Source organism: Panthera uncia (assembly GCF_023721935.1).
Source record: "Panthera uncia isolate 11264 chromosome A3 unlocalized genomic scaffold, Puncia_PCG_1.0 HiC_scaffold_11, whole genome shotgun sequence".
Lineage (NCBI taxonomy): Eukaryota > Metazoa > Chordata > Mammalia > Carnivora > Felidae > Panthera > Panthera uncia.
In genome coordinates this window covers 65,157,179-65,181,438 of record NW_026057578.1, presented here as the reverse complement: position 1 = coordinate 65,181,438, position 24,260 = coordinate 65,157,179, and the positions used below count along the sequence as shown (strand labels likewise).

The 24,260-nt window shown below is 37.7% G+C and overlaps 1 protein-coding gene across 1 annotated transcript in view; it reads right to left on the bottom strand.

Moving 5' to 3' along the window:
- Positions 1-24,260, bottom strand: part of MSH2 (mutS homolog 2) — an 82,071-nt gene that overhangs the window by 6,795 nt on the left and 51,016 nt on the right. The window contains exons 9-12 of the mRNA XM_049651449.1: positions 8,912-9,035; positions 7,287-7,437; positions 4,364-4,461; positions 1,461-1,706 (exon numbers count right to left, since the gene is read on the bottom strand). Coding sequence (XP_049507406.1) covers positions 1,461-1,706; positions 4,364-4,461; positions 7,287-7,437; positions 8,912-9,035 — 619 coding nt within the window. The remainder of the gene's footprint in view (positions 1-1,460; positions 1,707-4,363; positions 4,462-7,286; positions 7,438-8,911; positions 9,036-24,260) is intronic.

The following is a 24,260-nucleotide window of genomic DNA, read 5'->3' as shown; positions in this document are numbered from 1 at the left end:
ATACCTTACCTGTAATTTGCCTAGAAAAACCATAGATTTTCTCACAGCTCACAGAACCGCCTACGTGATAATTTGATGTCATCCAGAAAAGTAGTACACACCTAAATGATTAATTAACTAAACACTATAACTCATTAATAAACAAGGCTATTAGTGAATGGATCAGTATGGTCCAATCTTTCAAATTACTTAAACTCCACACTAAAGCCCTAAGAAACAACCCCATTTTCTGCAAAAGTACAATTTCTTTGTTTGGGTTAGATTATATTAACAACTTGAAAATCCGTTTGGGGAACTAGAATATTATCACTGACTATTCCCCCAATATATCTGTCCAAGACTCCCACCCACCCTCCACTTCTGTTTTCTAGAATCTGGTTAAGATCTAAAAACACTTTAGTTTGAAACATGCAACATTAGTCTATAAGCAAACTTTTCTCAAGTTTCACATGAATATAGTCCCATGTCTTTAAAAGAACTGCTACCTTAAGCTGAGGTCATTCCAGCAGTCCATTCTACTTGACCTTCAATGACCTCTGGCTAACGGTAATCTTTAGGTTGAAGGGATGTTCTTTTTTTTAAGTAGGCTTCACGCCCAGAGTGGAGTCTAACGTGGGGCTTGAATTCATAACTGTGAGATCAAGACCTGAGCTGAGATCTAGAGTCAGACGCTTAACTGACTGAGACACCTAGGCACTCCGGAAAATTCATTTTTTTTTTTTAATGTTTTTATTTATTTTTGAGACAGAGAGAGACAGAGCATGAACGGGGGAGGGTCAGAGAGAGGGGGAGACACAGAATCTGAAACAGGCTCCAGGCTCTGAGCTGTTAGCACAGAGCCCGACGCGGGGCTCGAACTCACGGACTGTGAGATCATGACCTGAGCCGAAGTCGGCAGCTTAACCGACTGAGCCACCCAGGCGCCCCGAAAATTCATTTTTTTTTTTTTAATTTTTTTTTTTAACGTTTATTTATTTTTGAGACAGAGAGAGACAGAGCATGAACAGGGGAGGGGCAGAGAGAGAGGGAGACACAGAATCTGAAACAGGCTCCAGGCTCTGAGCTGTCAGCACAGAGCCCGATGCGGGGCTCGAACTCACGGACCGTGAGATCATGACCTGAGCCGAAGTCGGCCGCTTAACCGACTGAGCCACCCAGGCGCCCCGAAAATTCATTTTTAAATACACTAATAAACCCCTTGGAACAGAAGTTTTATATAAAGATGACATTCTCTCATACGGGCCTCCCCCTCCTTCCAAATCTTCCCTCTAACCCAAATGTGAATATATTACTAACCAGTATGATTAATGTTGTTTTTCTAACATCAAGGATTAGAATTTGCTTCATCAGTCTTAAATATTTCCACTCCAAAATAAAAAAAAAAAGGAAACATTACCCACCCACCCCACCCCCCGCCAAAAGCCCATAAATTAGATGTTTTGTGTTTTTTTTTGTTTTACCAGTAATGATGTGGAACATCTGTTTATCTTTTTCAAAGTGAACATCATTAGGAATAAATGCAACTTCATCTTGAACTTCAACACAAGCATGTCTGGATGCTTTCAACGTAATTCTTCCTTGTCCTTTCTCCAGAATGACCGGTCGTACATATGGAACAGGTGCTCCATTTGACACATGTGCAAAGCTGACAACAGCATCTAGCTGAGCTAATACATCATTGAGTGTCTGCATTGGTTCTACATAACCTGTATAAAAACAGAAAATGTGCATAGGAATACTGGAAAAAAAATACATATAAACAGCCAGAGAAATATGTTTAACTTCCCTATTTGGGAATTTAAAATCCATTTTCTAATTTATATACTTAAAATATTAACAGAAGTTTGCCATGCTAAATTTGAAAGGAATACCTAAAACCTCACGAGTTTAAAATGTATTACTACATCTTCCCCTAGTATGAACAGATTTCAAAAATAGAGTGTGATGCCTTCCCTTACCGAAATCCATTAAAATTAAAAAGCACACAGCTGCTTATCTTAGGAAACATACAAATACTAGGTTTAAAATATAATACTGTGACCATCAAGGCCTGTACATGTATAAACTTGACCACACAACTGTTACTTGAGTTTTTTCTTCCCATCAGTATCACATGCAGTTGAAATTTAGCATAATTTAGATCCCTAATTGTCACTTAAAACACTTTCAATGAGATTCTCTTCTCCAAGAACATTAATACTAAAAGCTATTATGTACACTAAAAAGTCACTGACACATGCCAGGCAATGCATGTTTAAGCAATAAAAATGGTCGAAACTTATAGAATAGGTTCTAAATTTTAATAGCTTGGAGGAGTTGGTGTAACATAACACACACACACACATTATGTAGAACTATCACACGGGCATCAGTGTGTCAAAAGCTTCAAAGGACATTCAAGAGAATAGTGTTTTAGAAAAACATTTATGAGTTTAATCAAATGGCAGGATATATAATTCATCTTTGGTTCCCTTGTTTCCCATAAAAGTGATAAAATGTTTTGAAAATAAAAATTAACTTATGAATGGTTGAATACAAATAACTCTCTTACTGTTTCACCATTTTCAAATTTATTCCGTTTTACCTAACATGTACTTCTTTTAAAAAAAGTAACAGCTCACACTACTCTATAATGTAGGAACAAGAACCTGTGAAATTACTTAAATATTAATGGAGTACTTACTGTAATTACTTTAAAAAAGGAAAACCGAAGCCTCTTACTTAAGTCTATACTTGGTATCTTACATCATCTGGCTCTTAACAGCATTACCTTTTCTGGTATAATAGCCAAGGTAGAAAACTACAAAAATGATCCATTACATTTTAAAATAAAAATAATGCATATATTAGACAAGAAAAGGCTTCATTTAAATTCAAGGTAACTCTAAATAAAAAAACCCTTCCATTTAAATGTTTAAAGCTAGCAGCTTTAACCTAGTAGGTGCTTGATGAATAGGAGCTAGTAATTTTTTTTTTTTTTTAAGGAAGTGTGAATATATAGTATTTACAGCATCCTTAAAAATGCAATCTAGACTCAGGAATGTAATTCAACTGAGACTGTCATGCCACGATTATCTGATACTGCCAAGCAAAAATGTAATCTTTACAAATCTCACTCACCTCAACACCAATATATAAAGTGTATTAGAACCCTTTAAGTTTTGTATTTCTGATTTACTATGAAAATTCCTAATAGTAAAATAATTTACAGAATTATATAAACACACAGTTTTCAAATGACTGTTTACTCCTAAATAATTCAGCATGAAAACAAGGACATCCTCCTACTTACAATACACACCCAAGAAATAGGACACCAATACCGTATTATTTCCTTTTAAACTTTGCCAATTTGTCTCAAGGTCCTTGATAGCTATTCCCTACCTCCAACTCCTAGGTCCAATCAAGGACTGTCTACTGCATTTGCTTGCTGTGTCTCTTTAATCTAGATAGAACAGATCCTGCCCATTCCTTTTTTGCTTCCACGACACACACATTTTTAAAGAGTACAGGCCTTAAAAGTAGTGTCTCACAAATCTAAATTATTCTAAGTTTTTCCCTTCTCATTCATTATCACGTTAAATATTTTTGTCAAGAATACCTCACGGGCAGTACCGTGCTCTTCCCTCTACATCACATCAGGAAGCATTATTTATGATGTCATTTGTCCCATTATTGATGATGCCAACTTTGATCACTTGTTTGAAGCAGTTCTTTGGTTATCTTTTTGAAAGGCACAATAAAGGTGTCCGTGATGACAGGCAAAGCCTTCCAGTTTAACATATCAGCCCTACCCTGTGCTAACCACACATTCATTCCGTGCTACAGGCAATACCACAGTGTCATGTCATGCAGTCTGCTCAACAGTGCCCTCTAGAATAAACTCTGGAAATCTGCAAAATGGCACACAAAACCCAAAAGAAGACTTCTTGCCTCATGTGTAATTTCTATTTGTTTTTCAGTGGTACTTATTTCCAAAACTTAGAGCATGAACTCATAAATAATCTAACATTATTAGTGCCTTATAACCCTTGGTGTTTCTTTTCCTTGTTACAATAAATTTGTGCTTTAAAAACAAAAAAACAAACAAAACAATAAATTGCGCTTTTATGTATATCTGTTTTTCAGGCTGTTCCCATTGCATTCCTTAGCCTGCACTAACTTATCTTTCTACTTACAAGAGTAACTTCCAGCTACTTGTCCCACCACAATACCTATAAAATACTTATACGCAGTCTAACATAATAAACAGTCACAACATTTAACAGCTGTTAAAAAAACACTTTTCAAACATCCTGATGTTTCTATTACTAAAAACCAGATTATATTCAGAACAGTTAATGTACTGGTCTATTCAATTTACCTGAAGAAATATTGACAATTTCTTTAACAATTGCATCCTGGGCTTCCTCATACTCAGTTTTATTTTTGGTATACTCTTCATTGAGAGAAGTCAGTTTACTGCAAATCAAGATAATGATATTATTAAAAATATCAAAACATCTACTGGAGGTAATACGTACTACATAAAATATATACAGAGTATCTATCCTCTAAAGAACCAAAACAATAATTAAAATGAAAATGTGAGTAGAAAATGGGCAACTCATTAGGAGAAGATGTGGCTGGAATTCACTATGTTAACATTTACGCTGTTTAGAAGAGCCCTTCTTTTGATACTGAAGGCTGTCAAAGTAAGGAAAATGTTTTGAAAACCAAATCTCATTGAGTTAAGAAAAAATGAAACTATAGGTTGAAATAAAAAGTGAAGAAAGATAATAAAGTGAAGGAAAAACATTCACTAATATCAAAGGAAGGGAAGGACATTGAAAACAAAAAGACAATGAGGTGCCTGAGGGGCTCAGTTGGTTAAGCATCCGACTCTCAGTTTCGGTTCAGGTCATGATCTCACAGTTTCGTGAGTTCAAGCCCCACATTGGCCTCTGCGCTGAAAGCACAGAGCCTGTTTGAGATCCTTTCTCTCTCTCTCTCTCTCTCTCTCTCTCTCTCTCTGCGCCCCATCCCTACTCATGCTGCCTCTCTCTCAAAACAAATAAATAAATAAACTTAAAAACAAAAAAACAAGATGGGGGGCACAGAGGAGAAGACAAAAAGGGGGAAGCATTCACTAGATGAAGGAGGGCATCAACCAAGGCAATAATTGTGAAGTTGATGGATTAGCCAATGGCATAATACACATACACAGCTCAAGAACAGTGCACAGGCAAGGAGCAGCAGCAGACTATGAAACAGGCAAAGAGAAAGAATTAAAGGAAGAAAAACAAGAGGCAAAGATATTATAAAAGTGAGACCACTATGTGAAGGAAGAGTAGCAACAGAGGAAAGTGGAGGGGGCCAGGGACAAGACTGTGCAGGTTACAATACAGGTTCCAGATTTTTCTGGATGGCAGACAGACACTGGAAGTTTTTAAGAAGGAAAATCATAGAGGTGCCTGGGTGGCTCAGTTGGACTTCAGCTCAGGTCATGATCTTGTGGTTTGTGAGTTGTCAGCGCAGAGCCAGCTTCAGATCCTCGGTCTCCCTCTCTCTCTGTACTTCCCCCACATTTACTCTCTCTCTCTCAAAAATAAATAAACATTACAAAAAAAAGGAAGAAGGAAAATTATATGATCAAAGACTCAGATACACAGCAAACGTTTCATTTGCTGACCAAAATGAATTAATAAATTTTCCACAACTTTTGGAATAAATGCAATCAGTTCTATCTCTTCTACATATATTATAAATTAATCAATGGTGTGCTTCAAAGACGGTTATAACACCCCACAAGTTCTGCCTTATCTAAGCCAAAATATACATATATATTTCTCGAGTCAGGGATAGTTTACTGGAAAAACAACTACTACTAAATTTAGCGACAGGAGATCTAGGAGTGAGTATCTAATGTTGCTAGCTGTCTAACCCTGGGAAATTGGGAGTTTCAGCTTCATGTAAAAAATGAGAGAAATAAACCTATTTATTTCAGAATTGTAATGAGAAATCTAACAGATGGATTGTTTTCATTCCTGGGGTGTCTGAACACTTAGAATAATGTCTGCACATAAGAGGCACTCAAAGACTTGCTAAATAAATGGATAAAAGGGGATCACATATACAAAAACTACCTGTAAAGTACAGGGACTATTGAAGAGGGGTGGGTGTTAGGCTGCCATAAATTCTAATATAGTACAGAAGGAAAAAGATAAATGTCCCCACCCAAGTAATGGAAGATTTATTTTATTTATGAAAACAAATTTTTTTAAGTTTATTTTTGAGAGAGAGACATAGAGAGCAAGTGTGGGGGAGGGGCAGAGAGAGATGGAGAGAGAAAGAATCCAGAGCAGGCTATGCCCTACTAGCACAGAGCCCAACACGGGGCTCAAACTCACAAACTGTGAGATCATGACCTGAGCTGAAACCAAGAGTTGGACACTTAACCGACTGATCTATCCAGGAGCTCCACAGAAGATTTATTTTAAAATAATTCTTTTTTCACCCATACATAATTTGCCTCAGAAACTTAACATCAGTGAAGGAAAAGAAAAACTCGCAAAATCTTTTGTCAATGTTTATTTTTGAGAGAGAGAGAGACAGAGAGAACGAGTAGAGGAGGAGCAGAGAGAGAGGGAGACACAGAATCTGAAGCAGGCTCCAGGATCTGAGCTATTAGCACAGAACCTGACGTGGGGCCCGAAGCCACGAACCACAAGATCATGACCTGAGCCTAAGTCAAACGCTTAACTGCCTGAGCCACCCAGGCGCCCCCAGAAAGAGAAATTTTTTAAAAAGCAATAATCTAATGAGTGACCTTGCTAAGGCTGGTAGGCATCTCCCTAAACTAATTTATAGATCCAATTGATATAGAATTTTTTTTAATTGATAAATTATAGCAAAGTTTTCTTAGAAAAACCAAACATGAAAATAACTATAAAGCAGAGATATGATGGGAAACTAACTCTAACAGATATAGAAGTATAGTATAAATAACTGTAATATAATTAATCTATTTCATATTGACAAAAGAATTATGGGACAGACATGTGAAAGAATCTTAAAAACAGATCCAAAGTGTCACTTCAGTCAATGAGGAAGAGAAGAGTTATTTAACACGGGGGTGTTGGAACACCTGACTAGGCTCTTATAAGAAAATAACGTTTCACTCTTACCTTATGCCTTGTATCAATTAATAAGGTAAAAACTTCCTTATCATAGAGCATTCACGTTTCACAGAACAATTTAGTTCCATGGAACTACTGAAGACTTAATAAAGTAATATAAATACAAACCTGTTGGTAAATTTAACACCATTCTTCTGGATATCTACTGTACTGAAGTTTTTATTGTTACGAAGGACTTTTTCTTCCTTACACGTTACACGGAAGTAATAACCAAACTGTGCACTGGAATCCAGCTTAATCTGTTTGCCAGGATCCAAGCCTTCAGGATAAGGAAATAAAGAACGAGTATGTTACAGATGTCTAGAGCCATTTTTTAATAAAATGTTTAAAATAATTAACTCTAAATGGTGAAAAACATACTTTTATGGCAAGACAGTGTAGCGGAAATTATTAAGATTAACTGGGAAAGAGTCAAACTTTACTTCATTCAAAAACTACATGAATGAAGGCTGTCTATAAAATCCTTAAACTCTTGCATTAATGTTATTAGCTTCTGATGTCGAAGCGCTTTCTGGGTATACCCATCCGAAGGTGCAGAGTACAGCAGTGGGCTAAGATATGGCCCCTTCCCTTAGAGAGTTCTGCACCAGGGTTCTTTACTTCACTAAAGCATTTCTCTGGAACTATTATAAAGGATGATTAAAGTGAACAAATACACTTTCCAAACAAAAACTTAAGACTCTTGACAATGAAACTCTAGAAAAACTATGACATGTATTTTCTGTTAAGGGTAGGAAACTTCACAAAATAAGCAATTATCAATCAGCTAGAGTTTGTACACCTAAGATTTTTAAGTTTCTCTAAGTCTGTCCTCATCATCTTGCACATCAATGTGATCTTTAGAGTACAAACCAGAAGAGAGATCATACCTACAAATTTAACTGCTAAAGCATGGCTATGAAATATCAGTAGCAGCAAACAACTAAAGACAGACCTCACTGGACTGGGGAGGAAATCACTGTCCTGGAGAGGAAAGAGACTGTAGAAAAAATGTAGACCGCGCTATGAAACGAGAAGTAAAGTAAGGCAAAGATTCTTTACCTAGGGTCTAGTCCATACATGAATTCTCCATGGAAACTATTTGCAAAACTTTTTGTATATGTAGGTATGGACATATTTCAGGAAAGAGGATTCATAACTTTCATCAGATTCTTCAAAAGTTTAAGTATTACTGCTCAAGGGGTCTTCTAATATGCTAAGATTTATTTATTCATTTAACATACATGTGAGAGATGCTCAAAGCAAAGAGGTTTACAAATTCAGAACAAATCTGTGTGAATAGTCTGAGACTAATTGGGGGAATTAATAATCTGGTAGGGAAGGCAGCCATTAAAAAAAAAAAAAAAAGCTGAAGTTATTGAAGTAGTGGGGAACCTCAAAGCCAAATCAAAGAACTATTCCTAGTAGAATTAGGCTTGTAGTGGAGGTGACGTTTAATGCAGATCCTGTTTAAAGGAAATAATGCAAGGGACTCTTGGTTGAACTGTCTGGAAGGAATGTGGGATCATCCTTGGGTTAGCGAGTTAGTAAGAGAGAAGTCTGGAAGAGGGTGTGGCTCTGAATGCAAAGTATTCCTGTATGTTAACCTGAAGTGTTTGTAATTTTACTGTGCAGAAGAAAGGCCTGGCAATTTAAACAAGGAACTGGCAAGATCCACTGTGTCCTCCTGGGAAGTAATTCTGGCACCAGTGTGGATACTGTATAGACAAAAACGTGCAACGAACCCTTCTTACCTAGATCTCTTGCTGCACTTACTAATGTTGACTGCATCTTCTTTTCCAAGTCATCCATTATTTCTCTTAATTCACTCAGATTAGGATCAAATGAAGGTTTTACAAGGAATTCATGGTTTTCCACCTACCGACAGAACAAAGAAGAGCAGCATTTTTTTTTTTAATGTTTGTTTATTCTTTGAGACAGAGAGGCAGAGAGAGAGAGACACCGAATCTGAAGCAGGCTCCAGACTGAGCTGTCAGCATAGAGCCCGACGCGGGACTGGAACTCACAAACCAAATGCGGGATCATGACCTTAGCTGAAGTTGGAAGCTTAACCAACTAAGCTATCTAGGCGCTATCTAGGCGCCCTGAGAACAGCCCCAAGAATAGCTACATTTTATAAATGATGGGTAAAGAATCCCAATGTATTCTTTTCTTTCATTTAAATGTCACTGTGTTTTGAGTTAAACTTATGTTTTAAGTTACTCAGCCAATACTTTAAAGAGTTTCTATTTATTAGGAGATCTAAAATCCTGTTTATAAGGAGCTTATAGAGCTCTAGATGTCCAAAAGTTACTTGGATGAAAAAATGCAGTGCCTCTTTCACTAGCAGCATTCAGTATTTTTAATTACAGTTCCCCCTAAACAATGTTCACTACATTCTTCCTAAACATTACTAAACAATGTTCAATGTTCATAGCCTATAACAGAATGTGTAGTTTTTACCCAAACCAAGGATGCATCTTAAGATCTCAAAGTTTACAAAAAAACTATCGAATTTTATTTCTTAAAATGGTAAGTTCATTAAAATCTCTCAAGTACTTTGTTTCCCCTAAATTCTTATCAATAACAGCCAGCAAGAAATCATAATGAAAGACAGATCTCACTTACAATGGCAAATGTATACACAAGGTATTTAGAAACAAAGTCTTAATTATATAAGACTTTTATGTTAAACTCACAATTTACTTATTTATATATTTTTGAGGGAGGGAGAGAGGGAGGGAGAGAGAGAGAGAGAGCGAGAGAGAGCGCGAGCAAGGACACCCATGCAGATTCACAAGTTGGGGAAGGGCAGGGGGAGAGAGAATCTTAAGCAGGCTCCATGCCCAGCACAGAGCCTGACTTCGGGCTGTGATCTCACGACCATAAGATCATGACCTGAGTCGAAATAAAGAGTCCAACATTCAATGGACTGAGCCACCCAGGTGCCCTATATAGGACTTTTATTTTTTTATTTTTGTTTATTTAGTTTTGAGAGAGAGGGAGAGCAAGCGGGGAGGGGCAGAGAGGGAGGGAGGGAGAGAATCCCAAGCAGACCTCACACAATCAGCGCAAAGCAGACCTCACACAATCAGCGCAAAGCCCGACATGGGGCCCAAACCAACCAACCTCAAGATCATGACCTAAGCCGAAATCAAAAGTTGTACACTTAACCCACTGAGCCACCCACACACCCCACTATAGAGGACTTTATATATATATATATATATATATATATATATATATATATAACTGCTTATTGGAATATTTAAAACGATTGGTAAGCAAAAAGGTAAACTATGAAAAGAGGAAACTAAATCAAACATTAACATTTCCTCATTCCTAGTGACAGTCCAATAGGAATCCCTTTTTGAAACAAAATGACTAAAAACCAGAGACAATCAGAATATTTTTAAAAATGAATGAAGCATATCCTTACAGCCATTAAGAACTATTAAAAAGGATTAGGGGAGGAGTGTGTGGCTGGCTCAGTCGGGGAAGCATGCAACTCCTGATCTCTGGGTTGTAAATTCAAGCCCCACGTTGGCTATAGACATTACTTAAAAATAAAATCTTAAAAAAAAAAAATTAGGGGCGCTTGACTGGCTTGGTCAGTACAGCATGCGACTCCTATTCAAGCCCCACAATGGGTATAGAGCCTACTTGAAGACAAGGAAATTTTTTTTTTTTTAACATTTATTTATATTTGACAGACAGAGTAGGCACACACATGGGGGAGGGGCAGAGAGAGGGAGACAGAGGATCCAAAGCAGGTGCTGTGAGTGCAGAGCTGGAACTCATGAACCATGAGATCATGACCTGAGACGAAATCAAGGGTCGGCTGCTTAACCAACTGAGTCACCCAGGTGTCCCAAGGAGATTTATTTTAATTTAGCAAACAAATTGGGTGGGGGGTTGGCGGGGTGCCTGGGTGGCTCAGTTAGTTGAGTATCCAACTCTTGATTTTGACTCAGGTCATGATCCCAGGGTCCTGGCATCAGAACCGTGGGTTTTGTCAGGCTCAGCACAAAGTGTGGAGCCTACTTAAGATTCTCTCTCTGTCCCTCTCTCTCCCACTGACCCTCTTCCCCACATTCTTTCTCTCTCTAAAAAAACAAAACACCTTAGTACATGGGGTTAATATAATTTCTTTCCAATTACTTTCTACTTAATGAGAACACACCTTCCTCACATACCAAAGGCAAACACAAGAAAAAGGAATTAAAGTTACAAAAAGCTAACCAAAAAAGTTACCTTAATTTCTCAGTTTATCACATAAATTCACATAAATTTCTCAGTTGAAACTGCTAAGAGATTTAATTATATTTGTAAAAAAATGTAAAAATAGAAAGGTTAAATACTTTCTTTTATAAAGGAACTTGGTTTTGCATGTATGAGAAAAATATCAAGGTCATTCAATGGGCAAATATGAAAACATACAATTCACAAATGAGAAAGTAGTAAAATAAGTAGTAAACTAACCCACAGGAAAATGCTAAAGCTCAACAGTAAAAGATATGAATATTTAAGCAACCTTAAGATCTTATTCTACAGTTATTTTTTTTTTTTAAGAAAAATATTACCATCAAATACTAATGAGGCTACAGTGAAATTAGTGTACTCATTCATTTCTGGTGAGAACCTAAGTTGTTATAACCTTTAGAAAAAAAGCAATATTCGACAAGTTTCAGAGATATTTGTTACACCCTTTGACACAGCAATTCTACTCCCAGGAATTCAACCTAAGGAATAATGCAACAGATGCAAAGCTACACAGGGATGAATAAGATCTCTGCAGATTTATCCGTTACAGCAGAACCCAGAAATGATAAAACATCACAATATTTGCACAATGGTACCTCAGTAATATCATACAGTTTATTCAAACAGACAGTGAAGATGATGCAGAAACAAGAACTAAGAGTTAGGATAATTTCAGGGAAAATAATGCAACAAGGGTGGATTGACATAGCTAAAGAATTTGCCTCTTCCAATGAACTTAAAAAGAAGTGACGCAGAGCCAAATCATATTCCTTTCCTCACCCACCTTCCAGAAGCCCATTCATTGGTAAATTAACCCTGAGAATCATCACTAGTAATCCCAAATCTGGAGAGAAGAAAGTTGAATGGGTATCCTTCCATTTTCCTTCCTCGGGAAGGGGAAATACTGTTGTGAAAGCACTGCTGAGGAGACTGGAGTGAAACAGGGAAAGTGAATGACTGGGTCCTAATGCACTAAAACACTCTAGGCCCACACTCCAAACAGGGTACCCTTCAGCAAGACATCACCCCTCCCAAACAATCTGGGATATTAAAATATACCACCACACTCAGTATTCTAACCCAGAACCAAGACATATGACCTTTAGTCTCTAGTTGTCTTTCCAACAACATCACCCACCTATCACCAGGAAAACCCACACACTCATTACATCAGACTACACAAAAAAGATGGAGGAAAAGAAACCCAGGCTTGGAACTCCAAAATGGGAAGATGAAATTCAGAAAAAAGATCAAAGAACAAAGAAAGAAAGATCCTCATACTATCATTTAAATATGAATAAACAATATACCAGAGAAGAGAAGAGAAGAGATACCTTTGAATCAAATTACCTGTACCAGGGGCACCTGGGTGGCTCAGTCAGTTAAGCATCTGTTAAGCATCCGACTCTTGATTTTGGTTCAGGTCATGATCTCATGGTTCACAAGTTTGAGCCCAGTGTCAGGGTCTGCACTTACAACATGGAGCCTGCTTGGGATTCTCTCCCTCTCTCTCCGTCCCTCCCCTGCTTGCACTCTCTCTCAAAATTAATAAATACACTTAAAAAAGAAAAGTGTTCCTGGCTTAATTACAATGTGGGACATATGGCAAAAGCAAAAGGGCAAATTTTATATGGGGGGTGGTGTATAATCTGCACAGACAGAACCCAAATAGATGAGAATTCGTAATCTAAATATACATAACAGGGGCCTAAGAGTCTGACTCTTGATTTCAGCTCAGGTCATGATCTCGAGGTTCAGGGGATCAAGCCCCACGCTGGGCTCTATGCTGACAGCACTGAACCTGCTTGATATTCTTTCTCTTTCCTCTCTTTCTCTGCCCCTCCCCCACTCTCTCTAAATAAATAAATAAACATTTAAAATAAACAATGGACAAGGAAAGAAGCCACCAACAGTGAGAGTAAAAACAGAAAAAACAAAACAAAACAAACAAAAAAAACCTCTGCAGAAACAAGGAGCAGATTTAAACCAAGAAATTTTAGACATGGAATGTTAAGTATATTAAAATGTTGGGGCACTTGGGTGGCTCAGTCAGTTAAGCGACTGACTTCGGCTCAGGTCATGATCTCGCAGGTTCATGGATTCGAGCCCCACATCGGGCTCTGTGTGAACAGCTCAAAGCTTGGAGCTTGCTTCAGATTCTGTGTCTCCCTCTCTCCCCTTCCCCAACTTGTGCACTCTCTCTCTCTCTAAAAAATAAATAAACATTAAAAAAATGTTTTTAAGTATATTAAAGTGTTTAAAGTAATATAATAGAGAATGGAACACATGAGCAAAGAACAAAATATTATTTAAAAAAAAAAGGTCTAAGCAGAGTTAGAAATGAACCAAATAACTTTTATAAATAAAAAATGTAATCACTGAAAACAAAAACCCTATGGACTGGTTAAACATCATATCAGAGCTGAAGAGACACTCAGTGAATTGGAACATCTGAAGTAATCACAAAGAGAGCAGCACAGACACATGGCAGAAAAAAAAATGTGAAAGTGTAACATATGTCCAAACACAGTTTTAGGAGAAGAGAATGAAGGAGCACAACATTCAAAGAGGTAATGATTGATAATTTTCCAAAATTGATAAAAGACATGAATTCTCTGATTAAGAAAACACAGTAAATCCAAACAGGAAAAAGAAAAAGAAATCCACCTTTGGACACAGAACAGTGAAAGGAATCAGTATCTGGAACCAAGACTTCTAAACAATAATAATGCAAGCCAAAGGACAGCACAATACAATCTCATAGATATTAAGGAAAAATAACTGTTAATCTTCAACCTGGAATGTATACCCACAAAAAATATCCCTCAAGAACATGGATGAAATACACATTTTCAAACAAACAAAACCTGACTAACAGACTGCCAATAAAAGAACTCCTAAAGAATATTCAGGAAGAAGGAATCAATAGCTAAGAAACTGGTAAGCATATGGGCAAATCTAAATTTAACACTGACTGTATAGAATGGAAATTTAAGGGGGGAAAAGAAAAGACAGAACTAAAATACCAGCCAATAATGAAGAAAAATATATTCTGATCTCAGATATCCTAAGGTCCTAGTATTTGGGGGGTTAAGTGAGAAGATACTGACAGACTTTGAGTTATGTATACACATTTTGTAAAAATTTGTGAATAAATTCCAAACCAGTGCATGTGTGATAGGATGGGGGAGGGGCTACAAGGAAAGGCAAAATGGAATTTAAAAAGCCCAATCAATATACAAGAAAGAAAGAGCGATAAGGAGAACCAGGAAGAATAGGAATCACAAATAATGTAGAAATAAATCCAGATTGCCACTTAAAAAAGATCATGAAATGTGTGCCTGGGTGGCTCAGTCAGTTGAGTATCTGACTTCAGCTCAGGTCATAATCTTGCAGTTTGTGAGTTCAAGCCTCACATCAGGCTCTGTGCTGACAGCTCGGAGCCTGGAGCCCACTTCGGATTCTGTCTCCCCTCCTCTCTCTGCCCCTCCCCCACTTGTGCTCTGTCTCTCCCTCTCTCAAAAATAAACATTAAAAAATTTTTTAAGATGAAAATAAATTTAAAATACATAAAATCCAGCTATAAGCTTTCTAACCATAAAGACTCACAAAGGACAGAAAAATATATACCATGTAAAAAAACTAAAAAGGAGGACTCTGGCATAGCCCTCTTACTATCAGACAAACTATATCTAAGGCAAAAAGCATTACTAAGGATACTGTCTCTAAAGAATGATGAAGGTTCAGTTCACCACAAAGAAACTATAGCTTTGTGTCTTAAAAACATATGAAGCAAAAATCGACTGAACTATAAGAAATCCACACTTCTCTTAGTAACTCAGCAGATCAAAAATTAGCAAGCATACAGACAATGTGAACAAAACAACTAAAGCCCTATCTAACCTAACAGACATATAGAAAACTCTGCAACCAAAATTAGCACAAGTGATCCTCAAGTACACTGAGAACTTTTATGAAACTGATATGTACTAAAAGCTTACAAATTAAAAAACATATATTTCTAAATAAATGATAACGGGAATAAAATTCTTAAAACTGAGTAAGATATTTTACCTTTAAAATTTATGGGATACATTCAGCTAAATATATAGAAAAAAAAGTGTAATCTTAAATGCTTACTGAAAAAGGCTGGAAAAACAGTGAACACTAAATTAAAGTAAAAAAAGTAGATAGAAAAAATACCTAAGAACTGAAATTAATGAAACAAAAAAGCAATGACACAAAAGAGGATTTAAAAAAAATCACAAGTTGGGTGCTTGAGTGGCTGAGTCAGTTAAGAGACAGATTCTTTATATCTGAGCAGGTCTTGATCTTAGGGTCATTGGGCTACACACAGGGAGTGAAGCCTACTTTAAAAAAATTAATACAAAATAAAAATTAAAAGTCATAAGATGATTCTCTTAAAAAACAAACTATGGAAGGGAGGAAATGTTGGGGGAGGCACAAATTATATTAAAAATAAACAGGGAATGGGGTGCCTGGGTGGCTCAGTCGGTTAAGCATCTGTCTTCAGCTCAGGTCATGATCTCGCAGTTTGTGAGTTCAACCCCTGCGTCTGGCTCTGTGCTGACAGCTCAGAGCCTGGAGCCTACTTGGGATTCTGTGTCTCCCTCTCTCTCTGGCCCTTCCCCTCTCGAGCTCTGTCTCTCTCTCTCTCTCTCTCTCTCAAAAATAAATAAATATTAAAAAGTATATATTTTTTAATAAACGGAATGTATCTGCAAATGCAGCAGTATTTTAAAAAAATAAGCAAATCACTACAAACAACTTGTGGCAAGTAGAAAACCCAGAAAGAAGTATTTATTTCCTAGAAAAAGGGTCTAGTGTCCAGAATATATATAGAACTCTTACAACTCAAACACAAAAAGACAACCCAATTTCAAATTGAGCAAAGGATCTGAGCAGACATTTTCCTAAAGATTACAAATAAATGGGCACCAAACATATGAAAAGATGCCCAACATCATTAGCCACCAGGGAAATGAAAATCAAAACCATAATGGCAGCACCTGGGTGGCTCAGTTGGTTGAGTGTCCGGCTTCACCTTGGGTCATGATCTCTTGGTTCGTGGGTTTGTGGCCCATGTCAGGCTCTATGCTGACACAGTTCGGAGCCTAGGCCCTGCTTTGGATTCTGTGTCTTCTTCTCTCTCTGCCCCTCCCCTACTCCCACTCTATCTCTGTCTCTGTCTCTCTCTCAAAAATAAATAAACCTTAAAAAACAAAAACAATATCACTTCACACCCACTATTAAGACAACACCCCAAAAAACAGAAAATAATAATTATTAGCAGCAACGTGAAGAAACTGGATTCCTCCTATATTGCTGATGGGAATGTTAAATGGTGCAGACACTTTAGAAAACAATTTAGTGATTCCCAAAAAGTTAAACATAAAATTATCATATGACCCAGCATTTCTATTCCTAAATATATACCTAAAAGAACTGAAAACAGGTACTCAAATACTCGTACATGACTGCTCATGAAAGTCCTAATCATAATAGCCAAGAGTTAAAAACAACTTAAAAGTCCACCAACAAACAAAAAGCAGAAACAGACCCATAACTACAAAGAACTGATAACTGCCAGAAAGGAGGGGTGTCCGGGATGGGCAAAATGAGTAGAGGGGAGTAGGAGGTACAGGCTTCCAGTTATGGCACGAATAACTCACAGGGATGACAAAAAGTGCAGCTTAGGAAATACACTTAATGGTGTTGTAATAGCACTGTATGGTAAGCATAGCATTACCCACTGAGTTGTATGCTTGAAATTAATATTAACATAGTGTGTCAACTATAGTTTAATCAAAATATAAAAATAGAAAACAGAAAACAAGGATAACTATAAGCAAAAATGTCAACACGTATTTAGAATTAATTCTAGGTAGGAGAATATGAATACTTCCCTTTTAAAAAAATTTTGTTTACTGTTTTATTTATTTTTGAGAGAGAGCAAGAGCAAGCAGGGGAGGTGCAGCGAGAGAATCAGAAGCAGGCTCCAGGCTCTGAGCTGCCAGCACAGAGCCCAACGCGGGGCTCAAACTCATGGACCGTGAGATGACCTGAGCCGAAGTTGGATGCTCAACCAACTGAGCCACCCAGGCGCCCCATGAATACTTCCTTTATATATATATTACATGTATATTTATTTCCAAAAACAAAAATATTGCATCACTTATATACTATTAGTATCTTTACAGCTTACATATACAATAATCATTTAGTTGTAGTATGATCATGGAACTGTGGCTTTTTAAAAACTATTTCAATTTTTTCTGTCCCAGTATTGTCAATAAAAATTTATCTAGGGGTGCCAGGGTGGCTCAGTCAGTTAAGCATCTGACTCTTGATTTCAGCTCAGGTCATGATCTCACAGTTCATGAGTTCAAGCCACATGTCGGGCTCTGTGCTGGCAGCACAGAGCCTGCTTGAGATTCTCTCTATCCTCTTAAAATAAATAAATACACTTTAAAAAAGTTATCTAATATTACTACTTTTCCAATAATAGAAGATATACCAATAGTAAGTGTATGTGAAAACTAATATTCAACTCACACCACTGTTGTTTAACATAGTTTTGGAAGTCTTAACCTCAGCAATCAAACAAAATGAAACAAAAGGTATCCAAAGTGGCAAAGAAGAAATCAAAACTTTCACTTTTTGCAGATGACATGATACTCTACATAGAAAACCCAAAAGACTCCACCAAAAAACTGCCAGAACTGATCCATGAATTCAGCAAAGCCGCAGGATATAAAATCAATGTACAAGAACTGGTTGCATTTGTATACACCAATAATGAAGCAACATAAAAAGGTATCAAGAGGGGCACCTGGGTGGCTCAGTCGGTTAAGTGTTTGACTTCTGCTCAGGTCATGATCTCGCAGTTTGTGAGTTCAAGCCCTATGTCTGGCTCTGTGCTGACAGCTCAGAGCCTGGAGGCCGCTTGGGATTCTGTGTCTCCCTCTCTTTGCCCCTCCCTGACTCATGCTGTGTCTCTGTCTCTCTCAAAATAAATAATCATTTAAAAAAGAAAAAGTGGGGCGCCTGGGTGGCGCAGTCGGTTAAGCGTCCGACTTCAGCCAGGTCACGATCTCACGGTCCGTGAGTTCGAGCCCCGCGTCAGGCTCTGGGCTGATGGCTCGGAGCCTGGAGCCTGTTTCCGATTCTGTGTCTCCCTCTCTCTCTGCCCCTCCCCCATTCATGCTCTGTCTCTCTCTGTCCCAAAAATAAATTAAAAAAAAAACGTTGATAAAAAAGAAAAAGATATCAAGGAATCAATACCATTTACAATTGCACCAAAAACCATAAAATACCTAGGAATAAACCTAACCAAGGAAGTTAAAGATCTGTATGCTGAAAACTATAGAAAACTTATGAAAGAAATTGAAAAGAACACAAAGAAATGGAAAAACATTCCATGCTTATGGATTGGAAGAACAAATATTGTTAAAATGTCGATACTACCCAAAGCAATCTACACATTCAATGCAATCCTAATCAAAGTAGTACCAGCATTCTTAGAGCTAGAACAAACAAACCTAAATTTGTATGGAACCACAAAAGACCCGAATAGCCAAAGTAATGTTGAAAAAGAAAACCAAAGCTGGAAGCATCACAATCCTGGGCTTTAGCCCATACTACAAAGCTATAATCATCAAGACACCGTGGTACTGGCACAAAAAAAGACACATAGACCAATGGACCAGAATGCAGAATTGGGCCCACATACAAATATATGGCCAACTAATCTCTGACAAAACAGGAAAGAGTATTCAGTGGAAAAAAGACACTCTCTTTAGCAAATGGTGCTGGGAGAACTGGACAGCAACATGCAAAAGAATGAAACTGACCACTTTCTTACACCATATACAAAAATAAACTCGAAATGGATGACAGACCTAAATGTGAGACAGGGAACAATAAAATCCTAGGGGAGAAAACAGGCAGCAACTCTTTGACCTTGGCCACAGCAAATGCCGGAAAGCAAGGAAAATAAAAGCAAAAATGAACTATTGGGACCTCATCAAGATAAGAAGCTTCTGCACTGCAAAGGAAAACAATCAGCAAAATTATAAGGCAACCAATGGAATGGGAGAAGATATTTGCAAATGACATATCAGATAAAGGGTCAGTATCTAAAATCTAGAAAGAACACCAAACTCAACATGTAAAAAAAATAAATAAATAAAAAAAATAAGGAAGAAATGGGCAGAGGACATGAATAGACACTTTTCAAAAGAAGACATCCAGATGGCCAACAGCCACATGAAAAGACTCTCAACATCACTCATCATCAGGGAAATATAAATCAAAACCACACTGAGATACTACCTCACACTGGTCACAGTGGCTAAAATTAACAACTCAGGAAACTACAGAGGTTCGTAAGGATGTGGAAAAAGGGGAACCCTCTTGCACTGTCAGTAGCAATGCAAACTGGTATAGCCACTCTGGAAAACAGTGTGGAGGTTCCTCAAAAAATTAAAAATAGAATTACCCTATGACCCAGAAATAACAGTACTAAGAATTTATCCAAAGGATACAGGAGTGCTAATTCACAGGGGCACATGTACCCCAATGTTGATAGCAGTGCTGTCAATTATGGAAAGAGCCCAAATGTCCATCAACTGATGGATAAAGAAGATGTGGTATATGTAAACAATGGAATACGACTCAACAATGAGAAAGAATGAAATCTTGCCATTTGCAACAACATGGATGGAACTGGAGGGTATTATGCTAAGTGAAATAAGTCAGTCAGAGAAGACAAATATCATGTTTTCATTCATTGATATGTGGAATTTGAGAAACTTAACAGAAGACCATGGGGGAAGGGAAGGAAAAACAATAGTTACAAACAGAGAGGGAGGCAAACCATAAGACACTCTTACATAGAGTTTCTTCCCCAGAGAAGAAACTGAGGGTTGACTGGAGGTGGGGGAAGGTGGCGGAAAGGGGAAAATGGGTGATGGGCACTGAGGAGGGCATGTGTTGGGATGAGCGCTGGGTGTTGTATGTAAGTGATGAATCACGGGAATCTATTCTGAAAGCCAAGAGCACACTGTATACTCTATAAGTTAGCTAACTTGACAATAAATTATATTTTAAAAAAAGGAAAAAAAAGAAAACTAATATTCAAAGATGAAATACCCAAATATAGTATAAAATGAATTTTAAAATTTAATACATCTCATTGAATCATCCAATCTAACTGAAATTGTTTACTTTTTTGTGAAAAATCATTGCCATTTTGAACCTTGTCCTGGGGGTGGTAGAGATACATTTATATGTACTTCAGAAATAGAAAATCTTTCCATAAGATGTATGGAAAGTAGACACAAAAATACCTTAAATATTACATACGAAGCTAAGCCTAGAAAAAAAGAAATAATGCAACTACTTGTATAAATGACTGTTCCCTTCATCACATGAGCTCCTAAGTGCACAGCTGGAAAACATGAGAAAGCTTTCAGGAATCATACATGAAATGATTGCTATCCTCTGAGGTTTGCTCAAAGTAGTTCTGAGTCACGTAATTTAAATGCCTAAATTCACTACAAATATCTACAATGACAGTGAAGGGTTGAATTCACTTTATAACCCCGAGGTAAGTTTAAAGGTTTGTAACTGAGAATAAAGAAGATATTGTATCAGGTCAATTCCCTAGAGAATCCAGAGAAGGTTTTAAGTAGGAATTGTATTTATTTAAAAGACAGCATCACACCATAAAACATGAAAGCCTTCAGTTACAGGACCCTATCTTAGCAGACAAGGCTGGTTGTCTACACAACAGTCATTCATTCCCTCCTTCCCCTTCCCAGTAGAGCTTTCATTTTGTTTACCTGCAACAGAGGGATAACCCACCCCTAGCTATCTTAGGCCCATCATCACATTTTAGGATCTCTGGCCAAAAGCACTGCTTAAATGGTCCCATCAAAACAAACTGCAGGACTCTTCCTAGGAATGTTACGTGAATTACTACTGGTAGATACTCAATGCAGGGCCAAAAGAGGAACTTGTGTTAGGTTGGTATTAAAATCACAAAAGATAGATGAGATCAAGAAATTAGGTCATTTGCATGGTATTATTGAGCTGGTGGATAAGCAACTCTAAATTAAAGCCTACCCTATCTCTAGACTTTTAATTTCATGAGCCAGGGTGTAGTGAGTTTTAGTTATGTGAAAAATAAAGAGTCCTAACTAATACTAAGTTTAACCTCAGATAATCTACTGGGGGCAGGGAGGAAATCCACAGCTCACTTATTGACACAGTACTTAACAGTGAAGGGGGGTTCAGAATATGTTATAGTGGCATAAAAATTATTCCAAGATGAAAGCATCTGAGAATAGACTTTGTTTCTGCACTCTCTTATCTCCCTAAAAACAGAGGCTCCCAAAAGAACTAATTTGTTGTTAAATCCCCTCCCAGGGAGTTTCATAACCAAGGAAGTAAAAATTATCATATCCTCAATCTATTCTCTCAAGGGCTCATTAATCACTTGTAAAAGTCATTTGTTTTCCTGGAAGTACCCTTTCTCCCTCTCCCATTCCCCTACTAAGATAATACATAAGCCCCAAATTCTAATAGCCTCCTTGAGTCACATTTTTCTGTGAACCCAAAAATCTGTTCTCTTGCTAATAATCTGTTTATCAGTTTAACTAGCAGACTTCCAAACAATGAACCGAAGAAAGCAGAAAAAAAAAGTTTTTTCTCCCCCATAAAGTTAACTACTTTCAGATTAAGAAATCAAGTTTTGTCATAATCTTAAGTGACAGCAATAAAATTAGGACAAAGGACCTCTCCTTTCCCAGCCTTTATCAATATAATTACACTGCTTGCCTTCCTAAAATCTCCTCTTCCCAGACACAAAATCTTACAACACTCTAATCCCATAGCACCATTCAAAAATTGACACTAAAAAGTGGCTCCTGGGTGGCCCAACCGGTTAAGGGTCCAACTCTTAATTTGGCTTAAGTCATGATCCCAGGGTCGTGGGACTGAGCCCCGAGTTGAGATCAGGCTCCACGTTGGGAGTGGAGTCTGCTTAAGATTCTCTCTTTCCCTCTCTCTCTCAAAAAAAAAAAAAAAAAAAAAAAAAAAATCTCCTAAAAAACTATTTTATACAATCACAGTAAAGTCTAAATTAACAGCTATGTATCAAGTGTTTCAGATAAAAGTAAATCTTAACCCTCAATAAGGAAGATGGAGCTGGAAGAAGCACATTAGGCTGTTAACACTGTTCATCTGAAGAGGGAAGAATGGTCACTTTTGCCTCTATACTTCTTCGTATAGTTTTGTTTCACTTGCTTTTGATTTTTTGGGGTTTTTTTGAGAGAGAGAAAGAGAAGGAGATGGAGTGAATGGGACAGAATCCTATGCAGTCTTCATGCCTAGTGCAGAGCCCTAATCAGGACTTGATCTCACAACTCTGAGATCATGACCTGGGCCGAAATCAAGACTTGGACACTCAACCGACAGCCACCCAGGCGCGCCCCGTTCCACTTGTCTAACAGATGTGTTATCTTTATTAAGTAGAAAAGCTTCAAATAAAGAAAATACTTTAAAAATTTACATCTTGGTATTTTGGTACATCATCATTTGTGAGGGAATGTTTTGGCTTATTTGCTGTCAAGCAGCTATGTATCTCAAGGGCTGGACCTATGCAGTCAGAATATTGTATGAAGGGAGGGAAGGAGAGCAAGAAAGAGGAGAGGGAGGGAGAGAGGGAATAAATCAAAAGGCAAAATATGAACCAAAAGTATCCAACATTTAAAAAAATTTTTTTAAATAACATTTATTCATTTTTGAGAGACAGAGAGACAGAGCACAATCAGCAGAGGGACAGAGAGAGGGAGACACAGAATCCAAAGCAGGCTCCAGGCTCTGAGCTGTCAGCACAGAGCCTGACGTGGGGCTCAAACTCACAGACAGCAAGATCATGGCCTGAGCTAAAGTCAGATGCTCAACTGAATGAGCCACCCAGGTGCCCCAAAAGTATCCAACATTTTATCATCCTGCTGCTTCTTGTAATTATCATAGTAGTGGCTCACATCTTGAGTACAAGGAAAACAAACAGCTCATTGCCGGAGACAGCTTTTAAAACTGTCCAAGAGCAGGAGAGGAAGACAGGTCCTAAAAGGCAGGCCTCCACATCTACTGGACAGGCTGTCAGTGTGATGACTCAGATAAAAAGATAGCTGCACAGGGTTTTCAATAGAAGATCTGTACTTTGACAGAGGGGCTACAAATTTTAAGAAACTCGAACATTCTCAATTTATATACATCAACTTTTGGCCAGATAATGCCCAGTGATTGCCCAAGAGCGCAGCCTTTGAAGTAGGATGCAAATTGGTGAAAGGAAATCGCACACTTATCTCACTTTGAGATGAGATCACACTCCTAATTTGTTAGGAGAAATTTATTTTATTAGCAAGTAGTTCTCAAAGTGTGATCCCCAGACAGGCAGCATCATTTGGGTACATGTTAGAAATGCAAATTTTCAGAAATGCAAACTGATGTAGCTACTCTGAAGAACTGTATAGGTTCCTCCAAAAAATTAAAAATAGAGCTGCCCTACCTACGACCCAGCAATTGCACTACTAGACATTTACTCAAAGGACACAAAAATGCTGATTCAAAGGGGCACATGCATCCCAATTTTATAATAGCACTATCAACAATAACCAAATTATGGAAAGAGCCCAAATGTCCATTGACTGATGATGGTTAAAGAAGATGTGATATGTGGGGCGCCTGGGTGGCGCAGTCTGTTAAGCGTCCGACTTCAGCCAGGTCACGATCTCGCGGTCCGTGAGT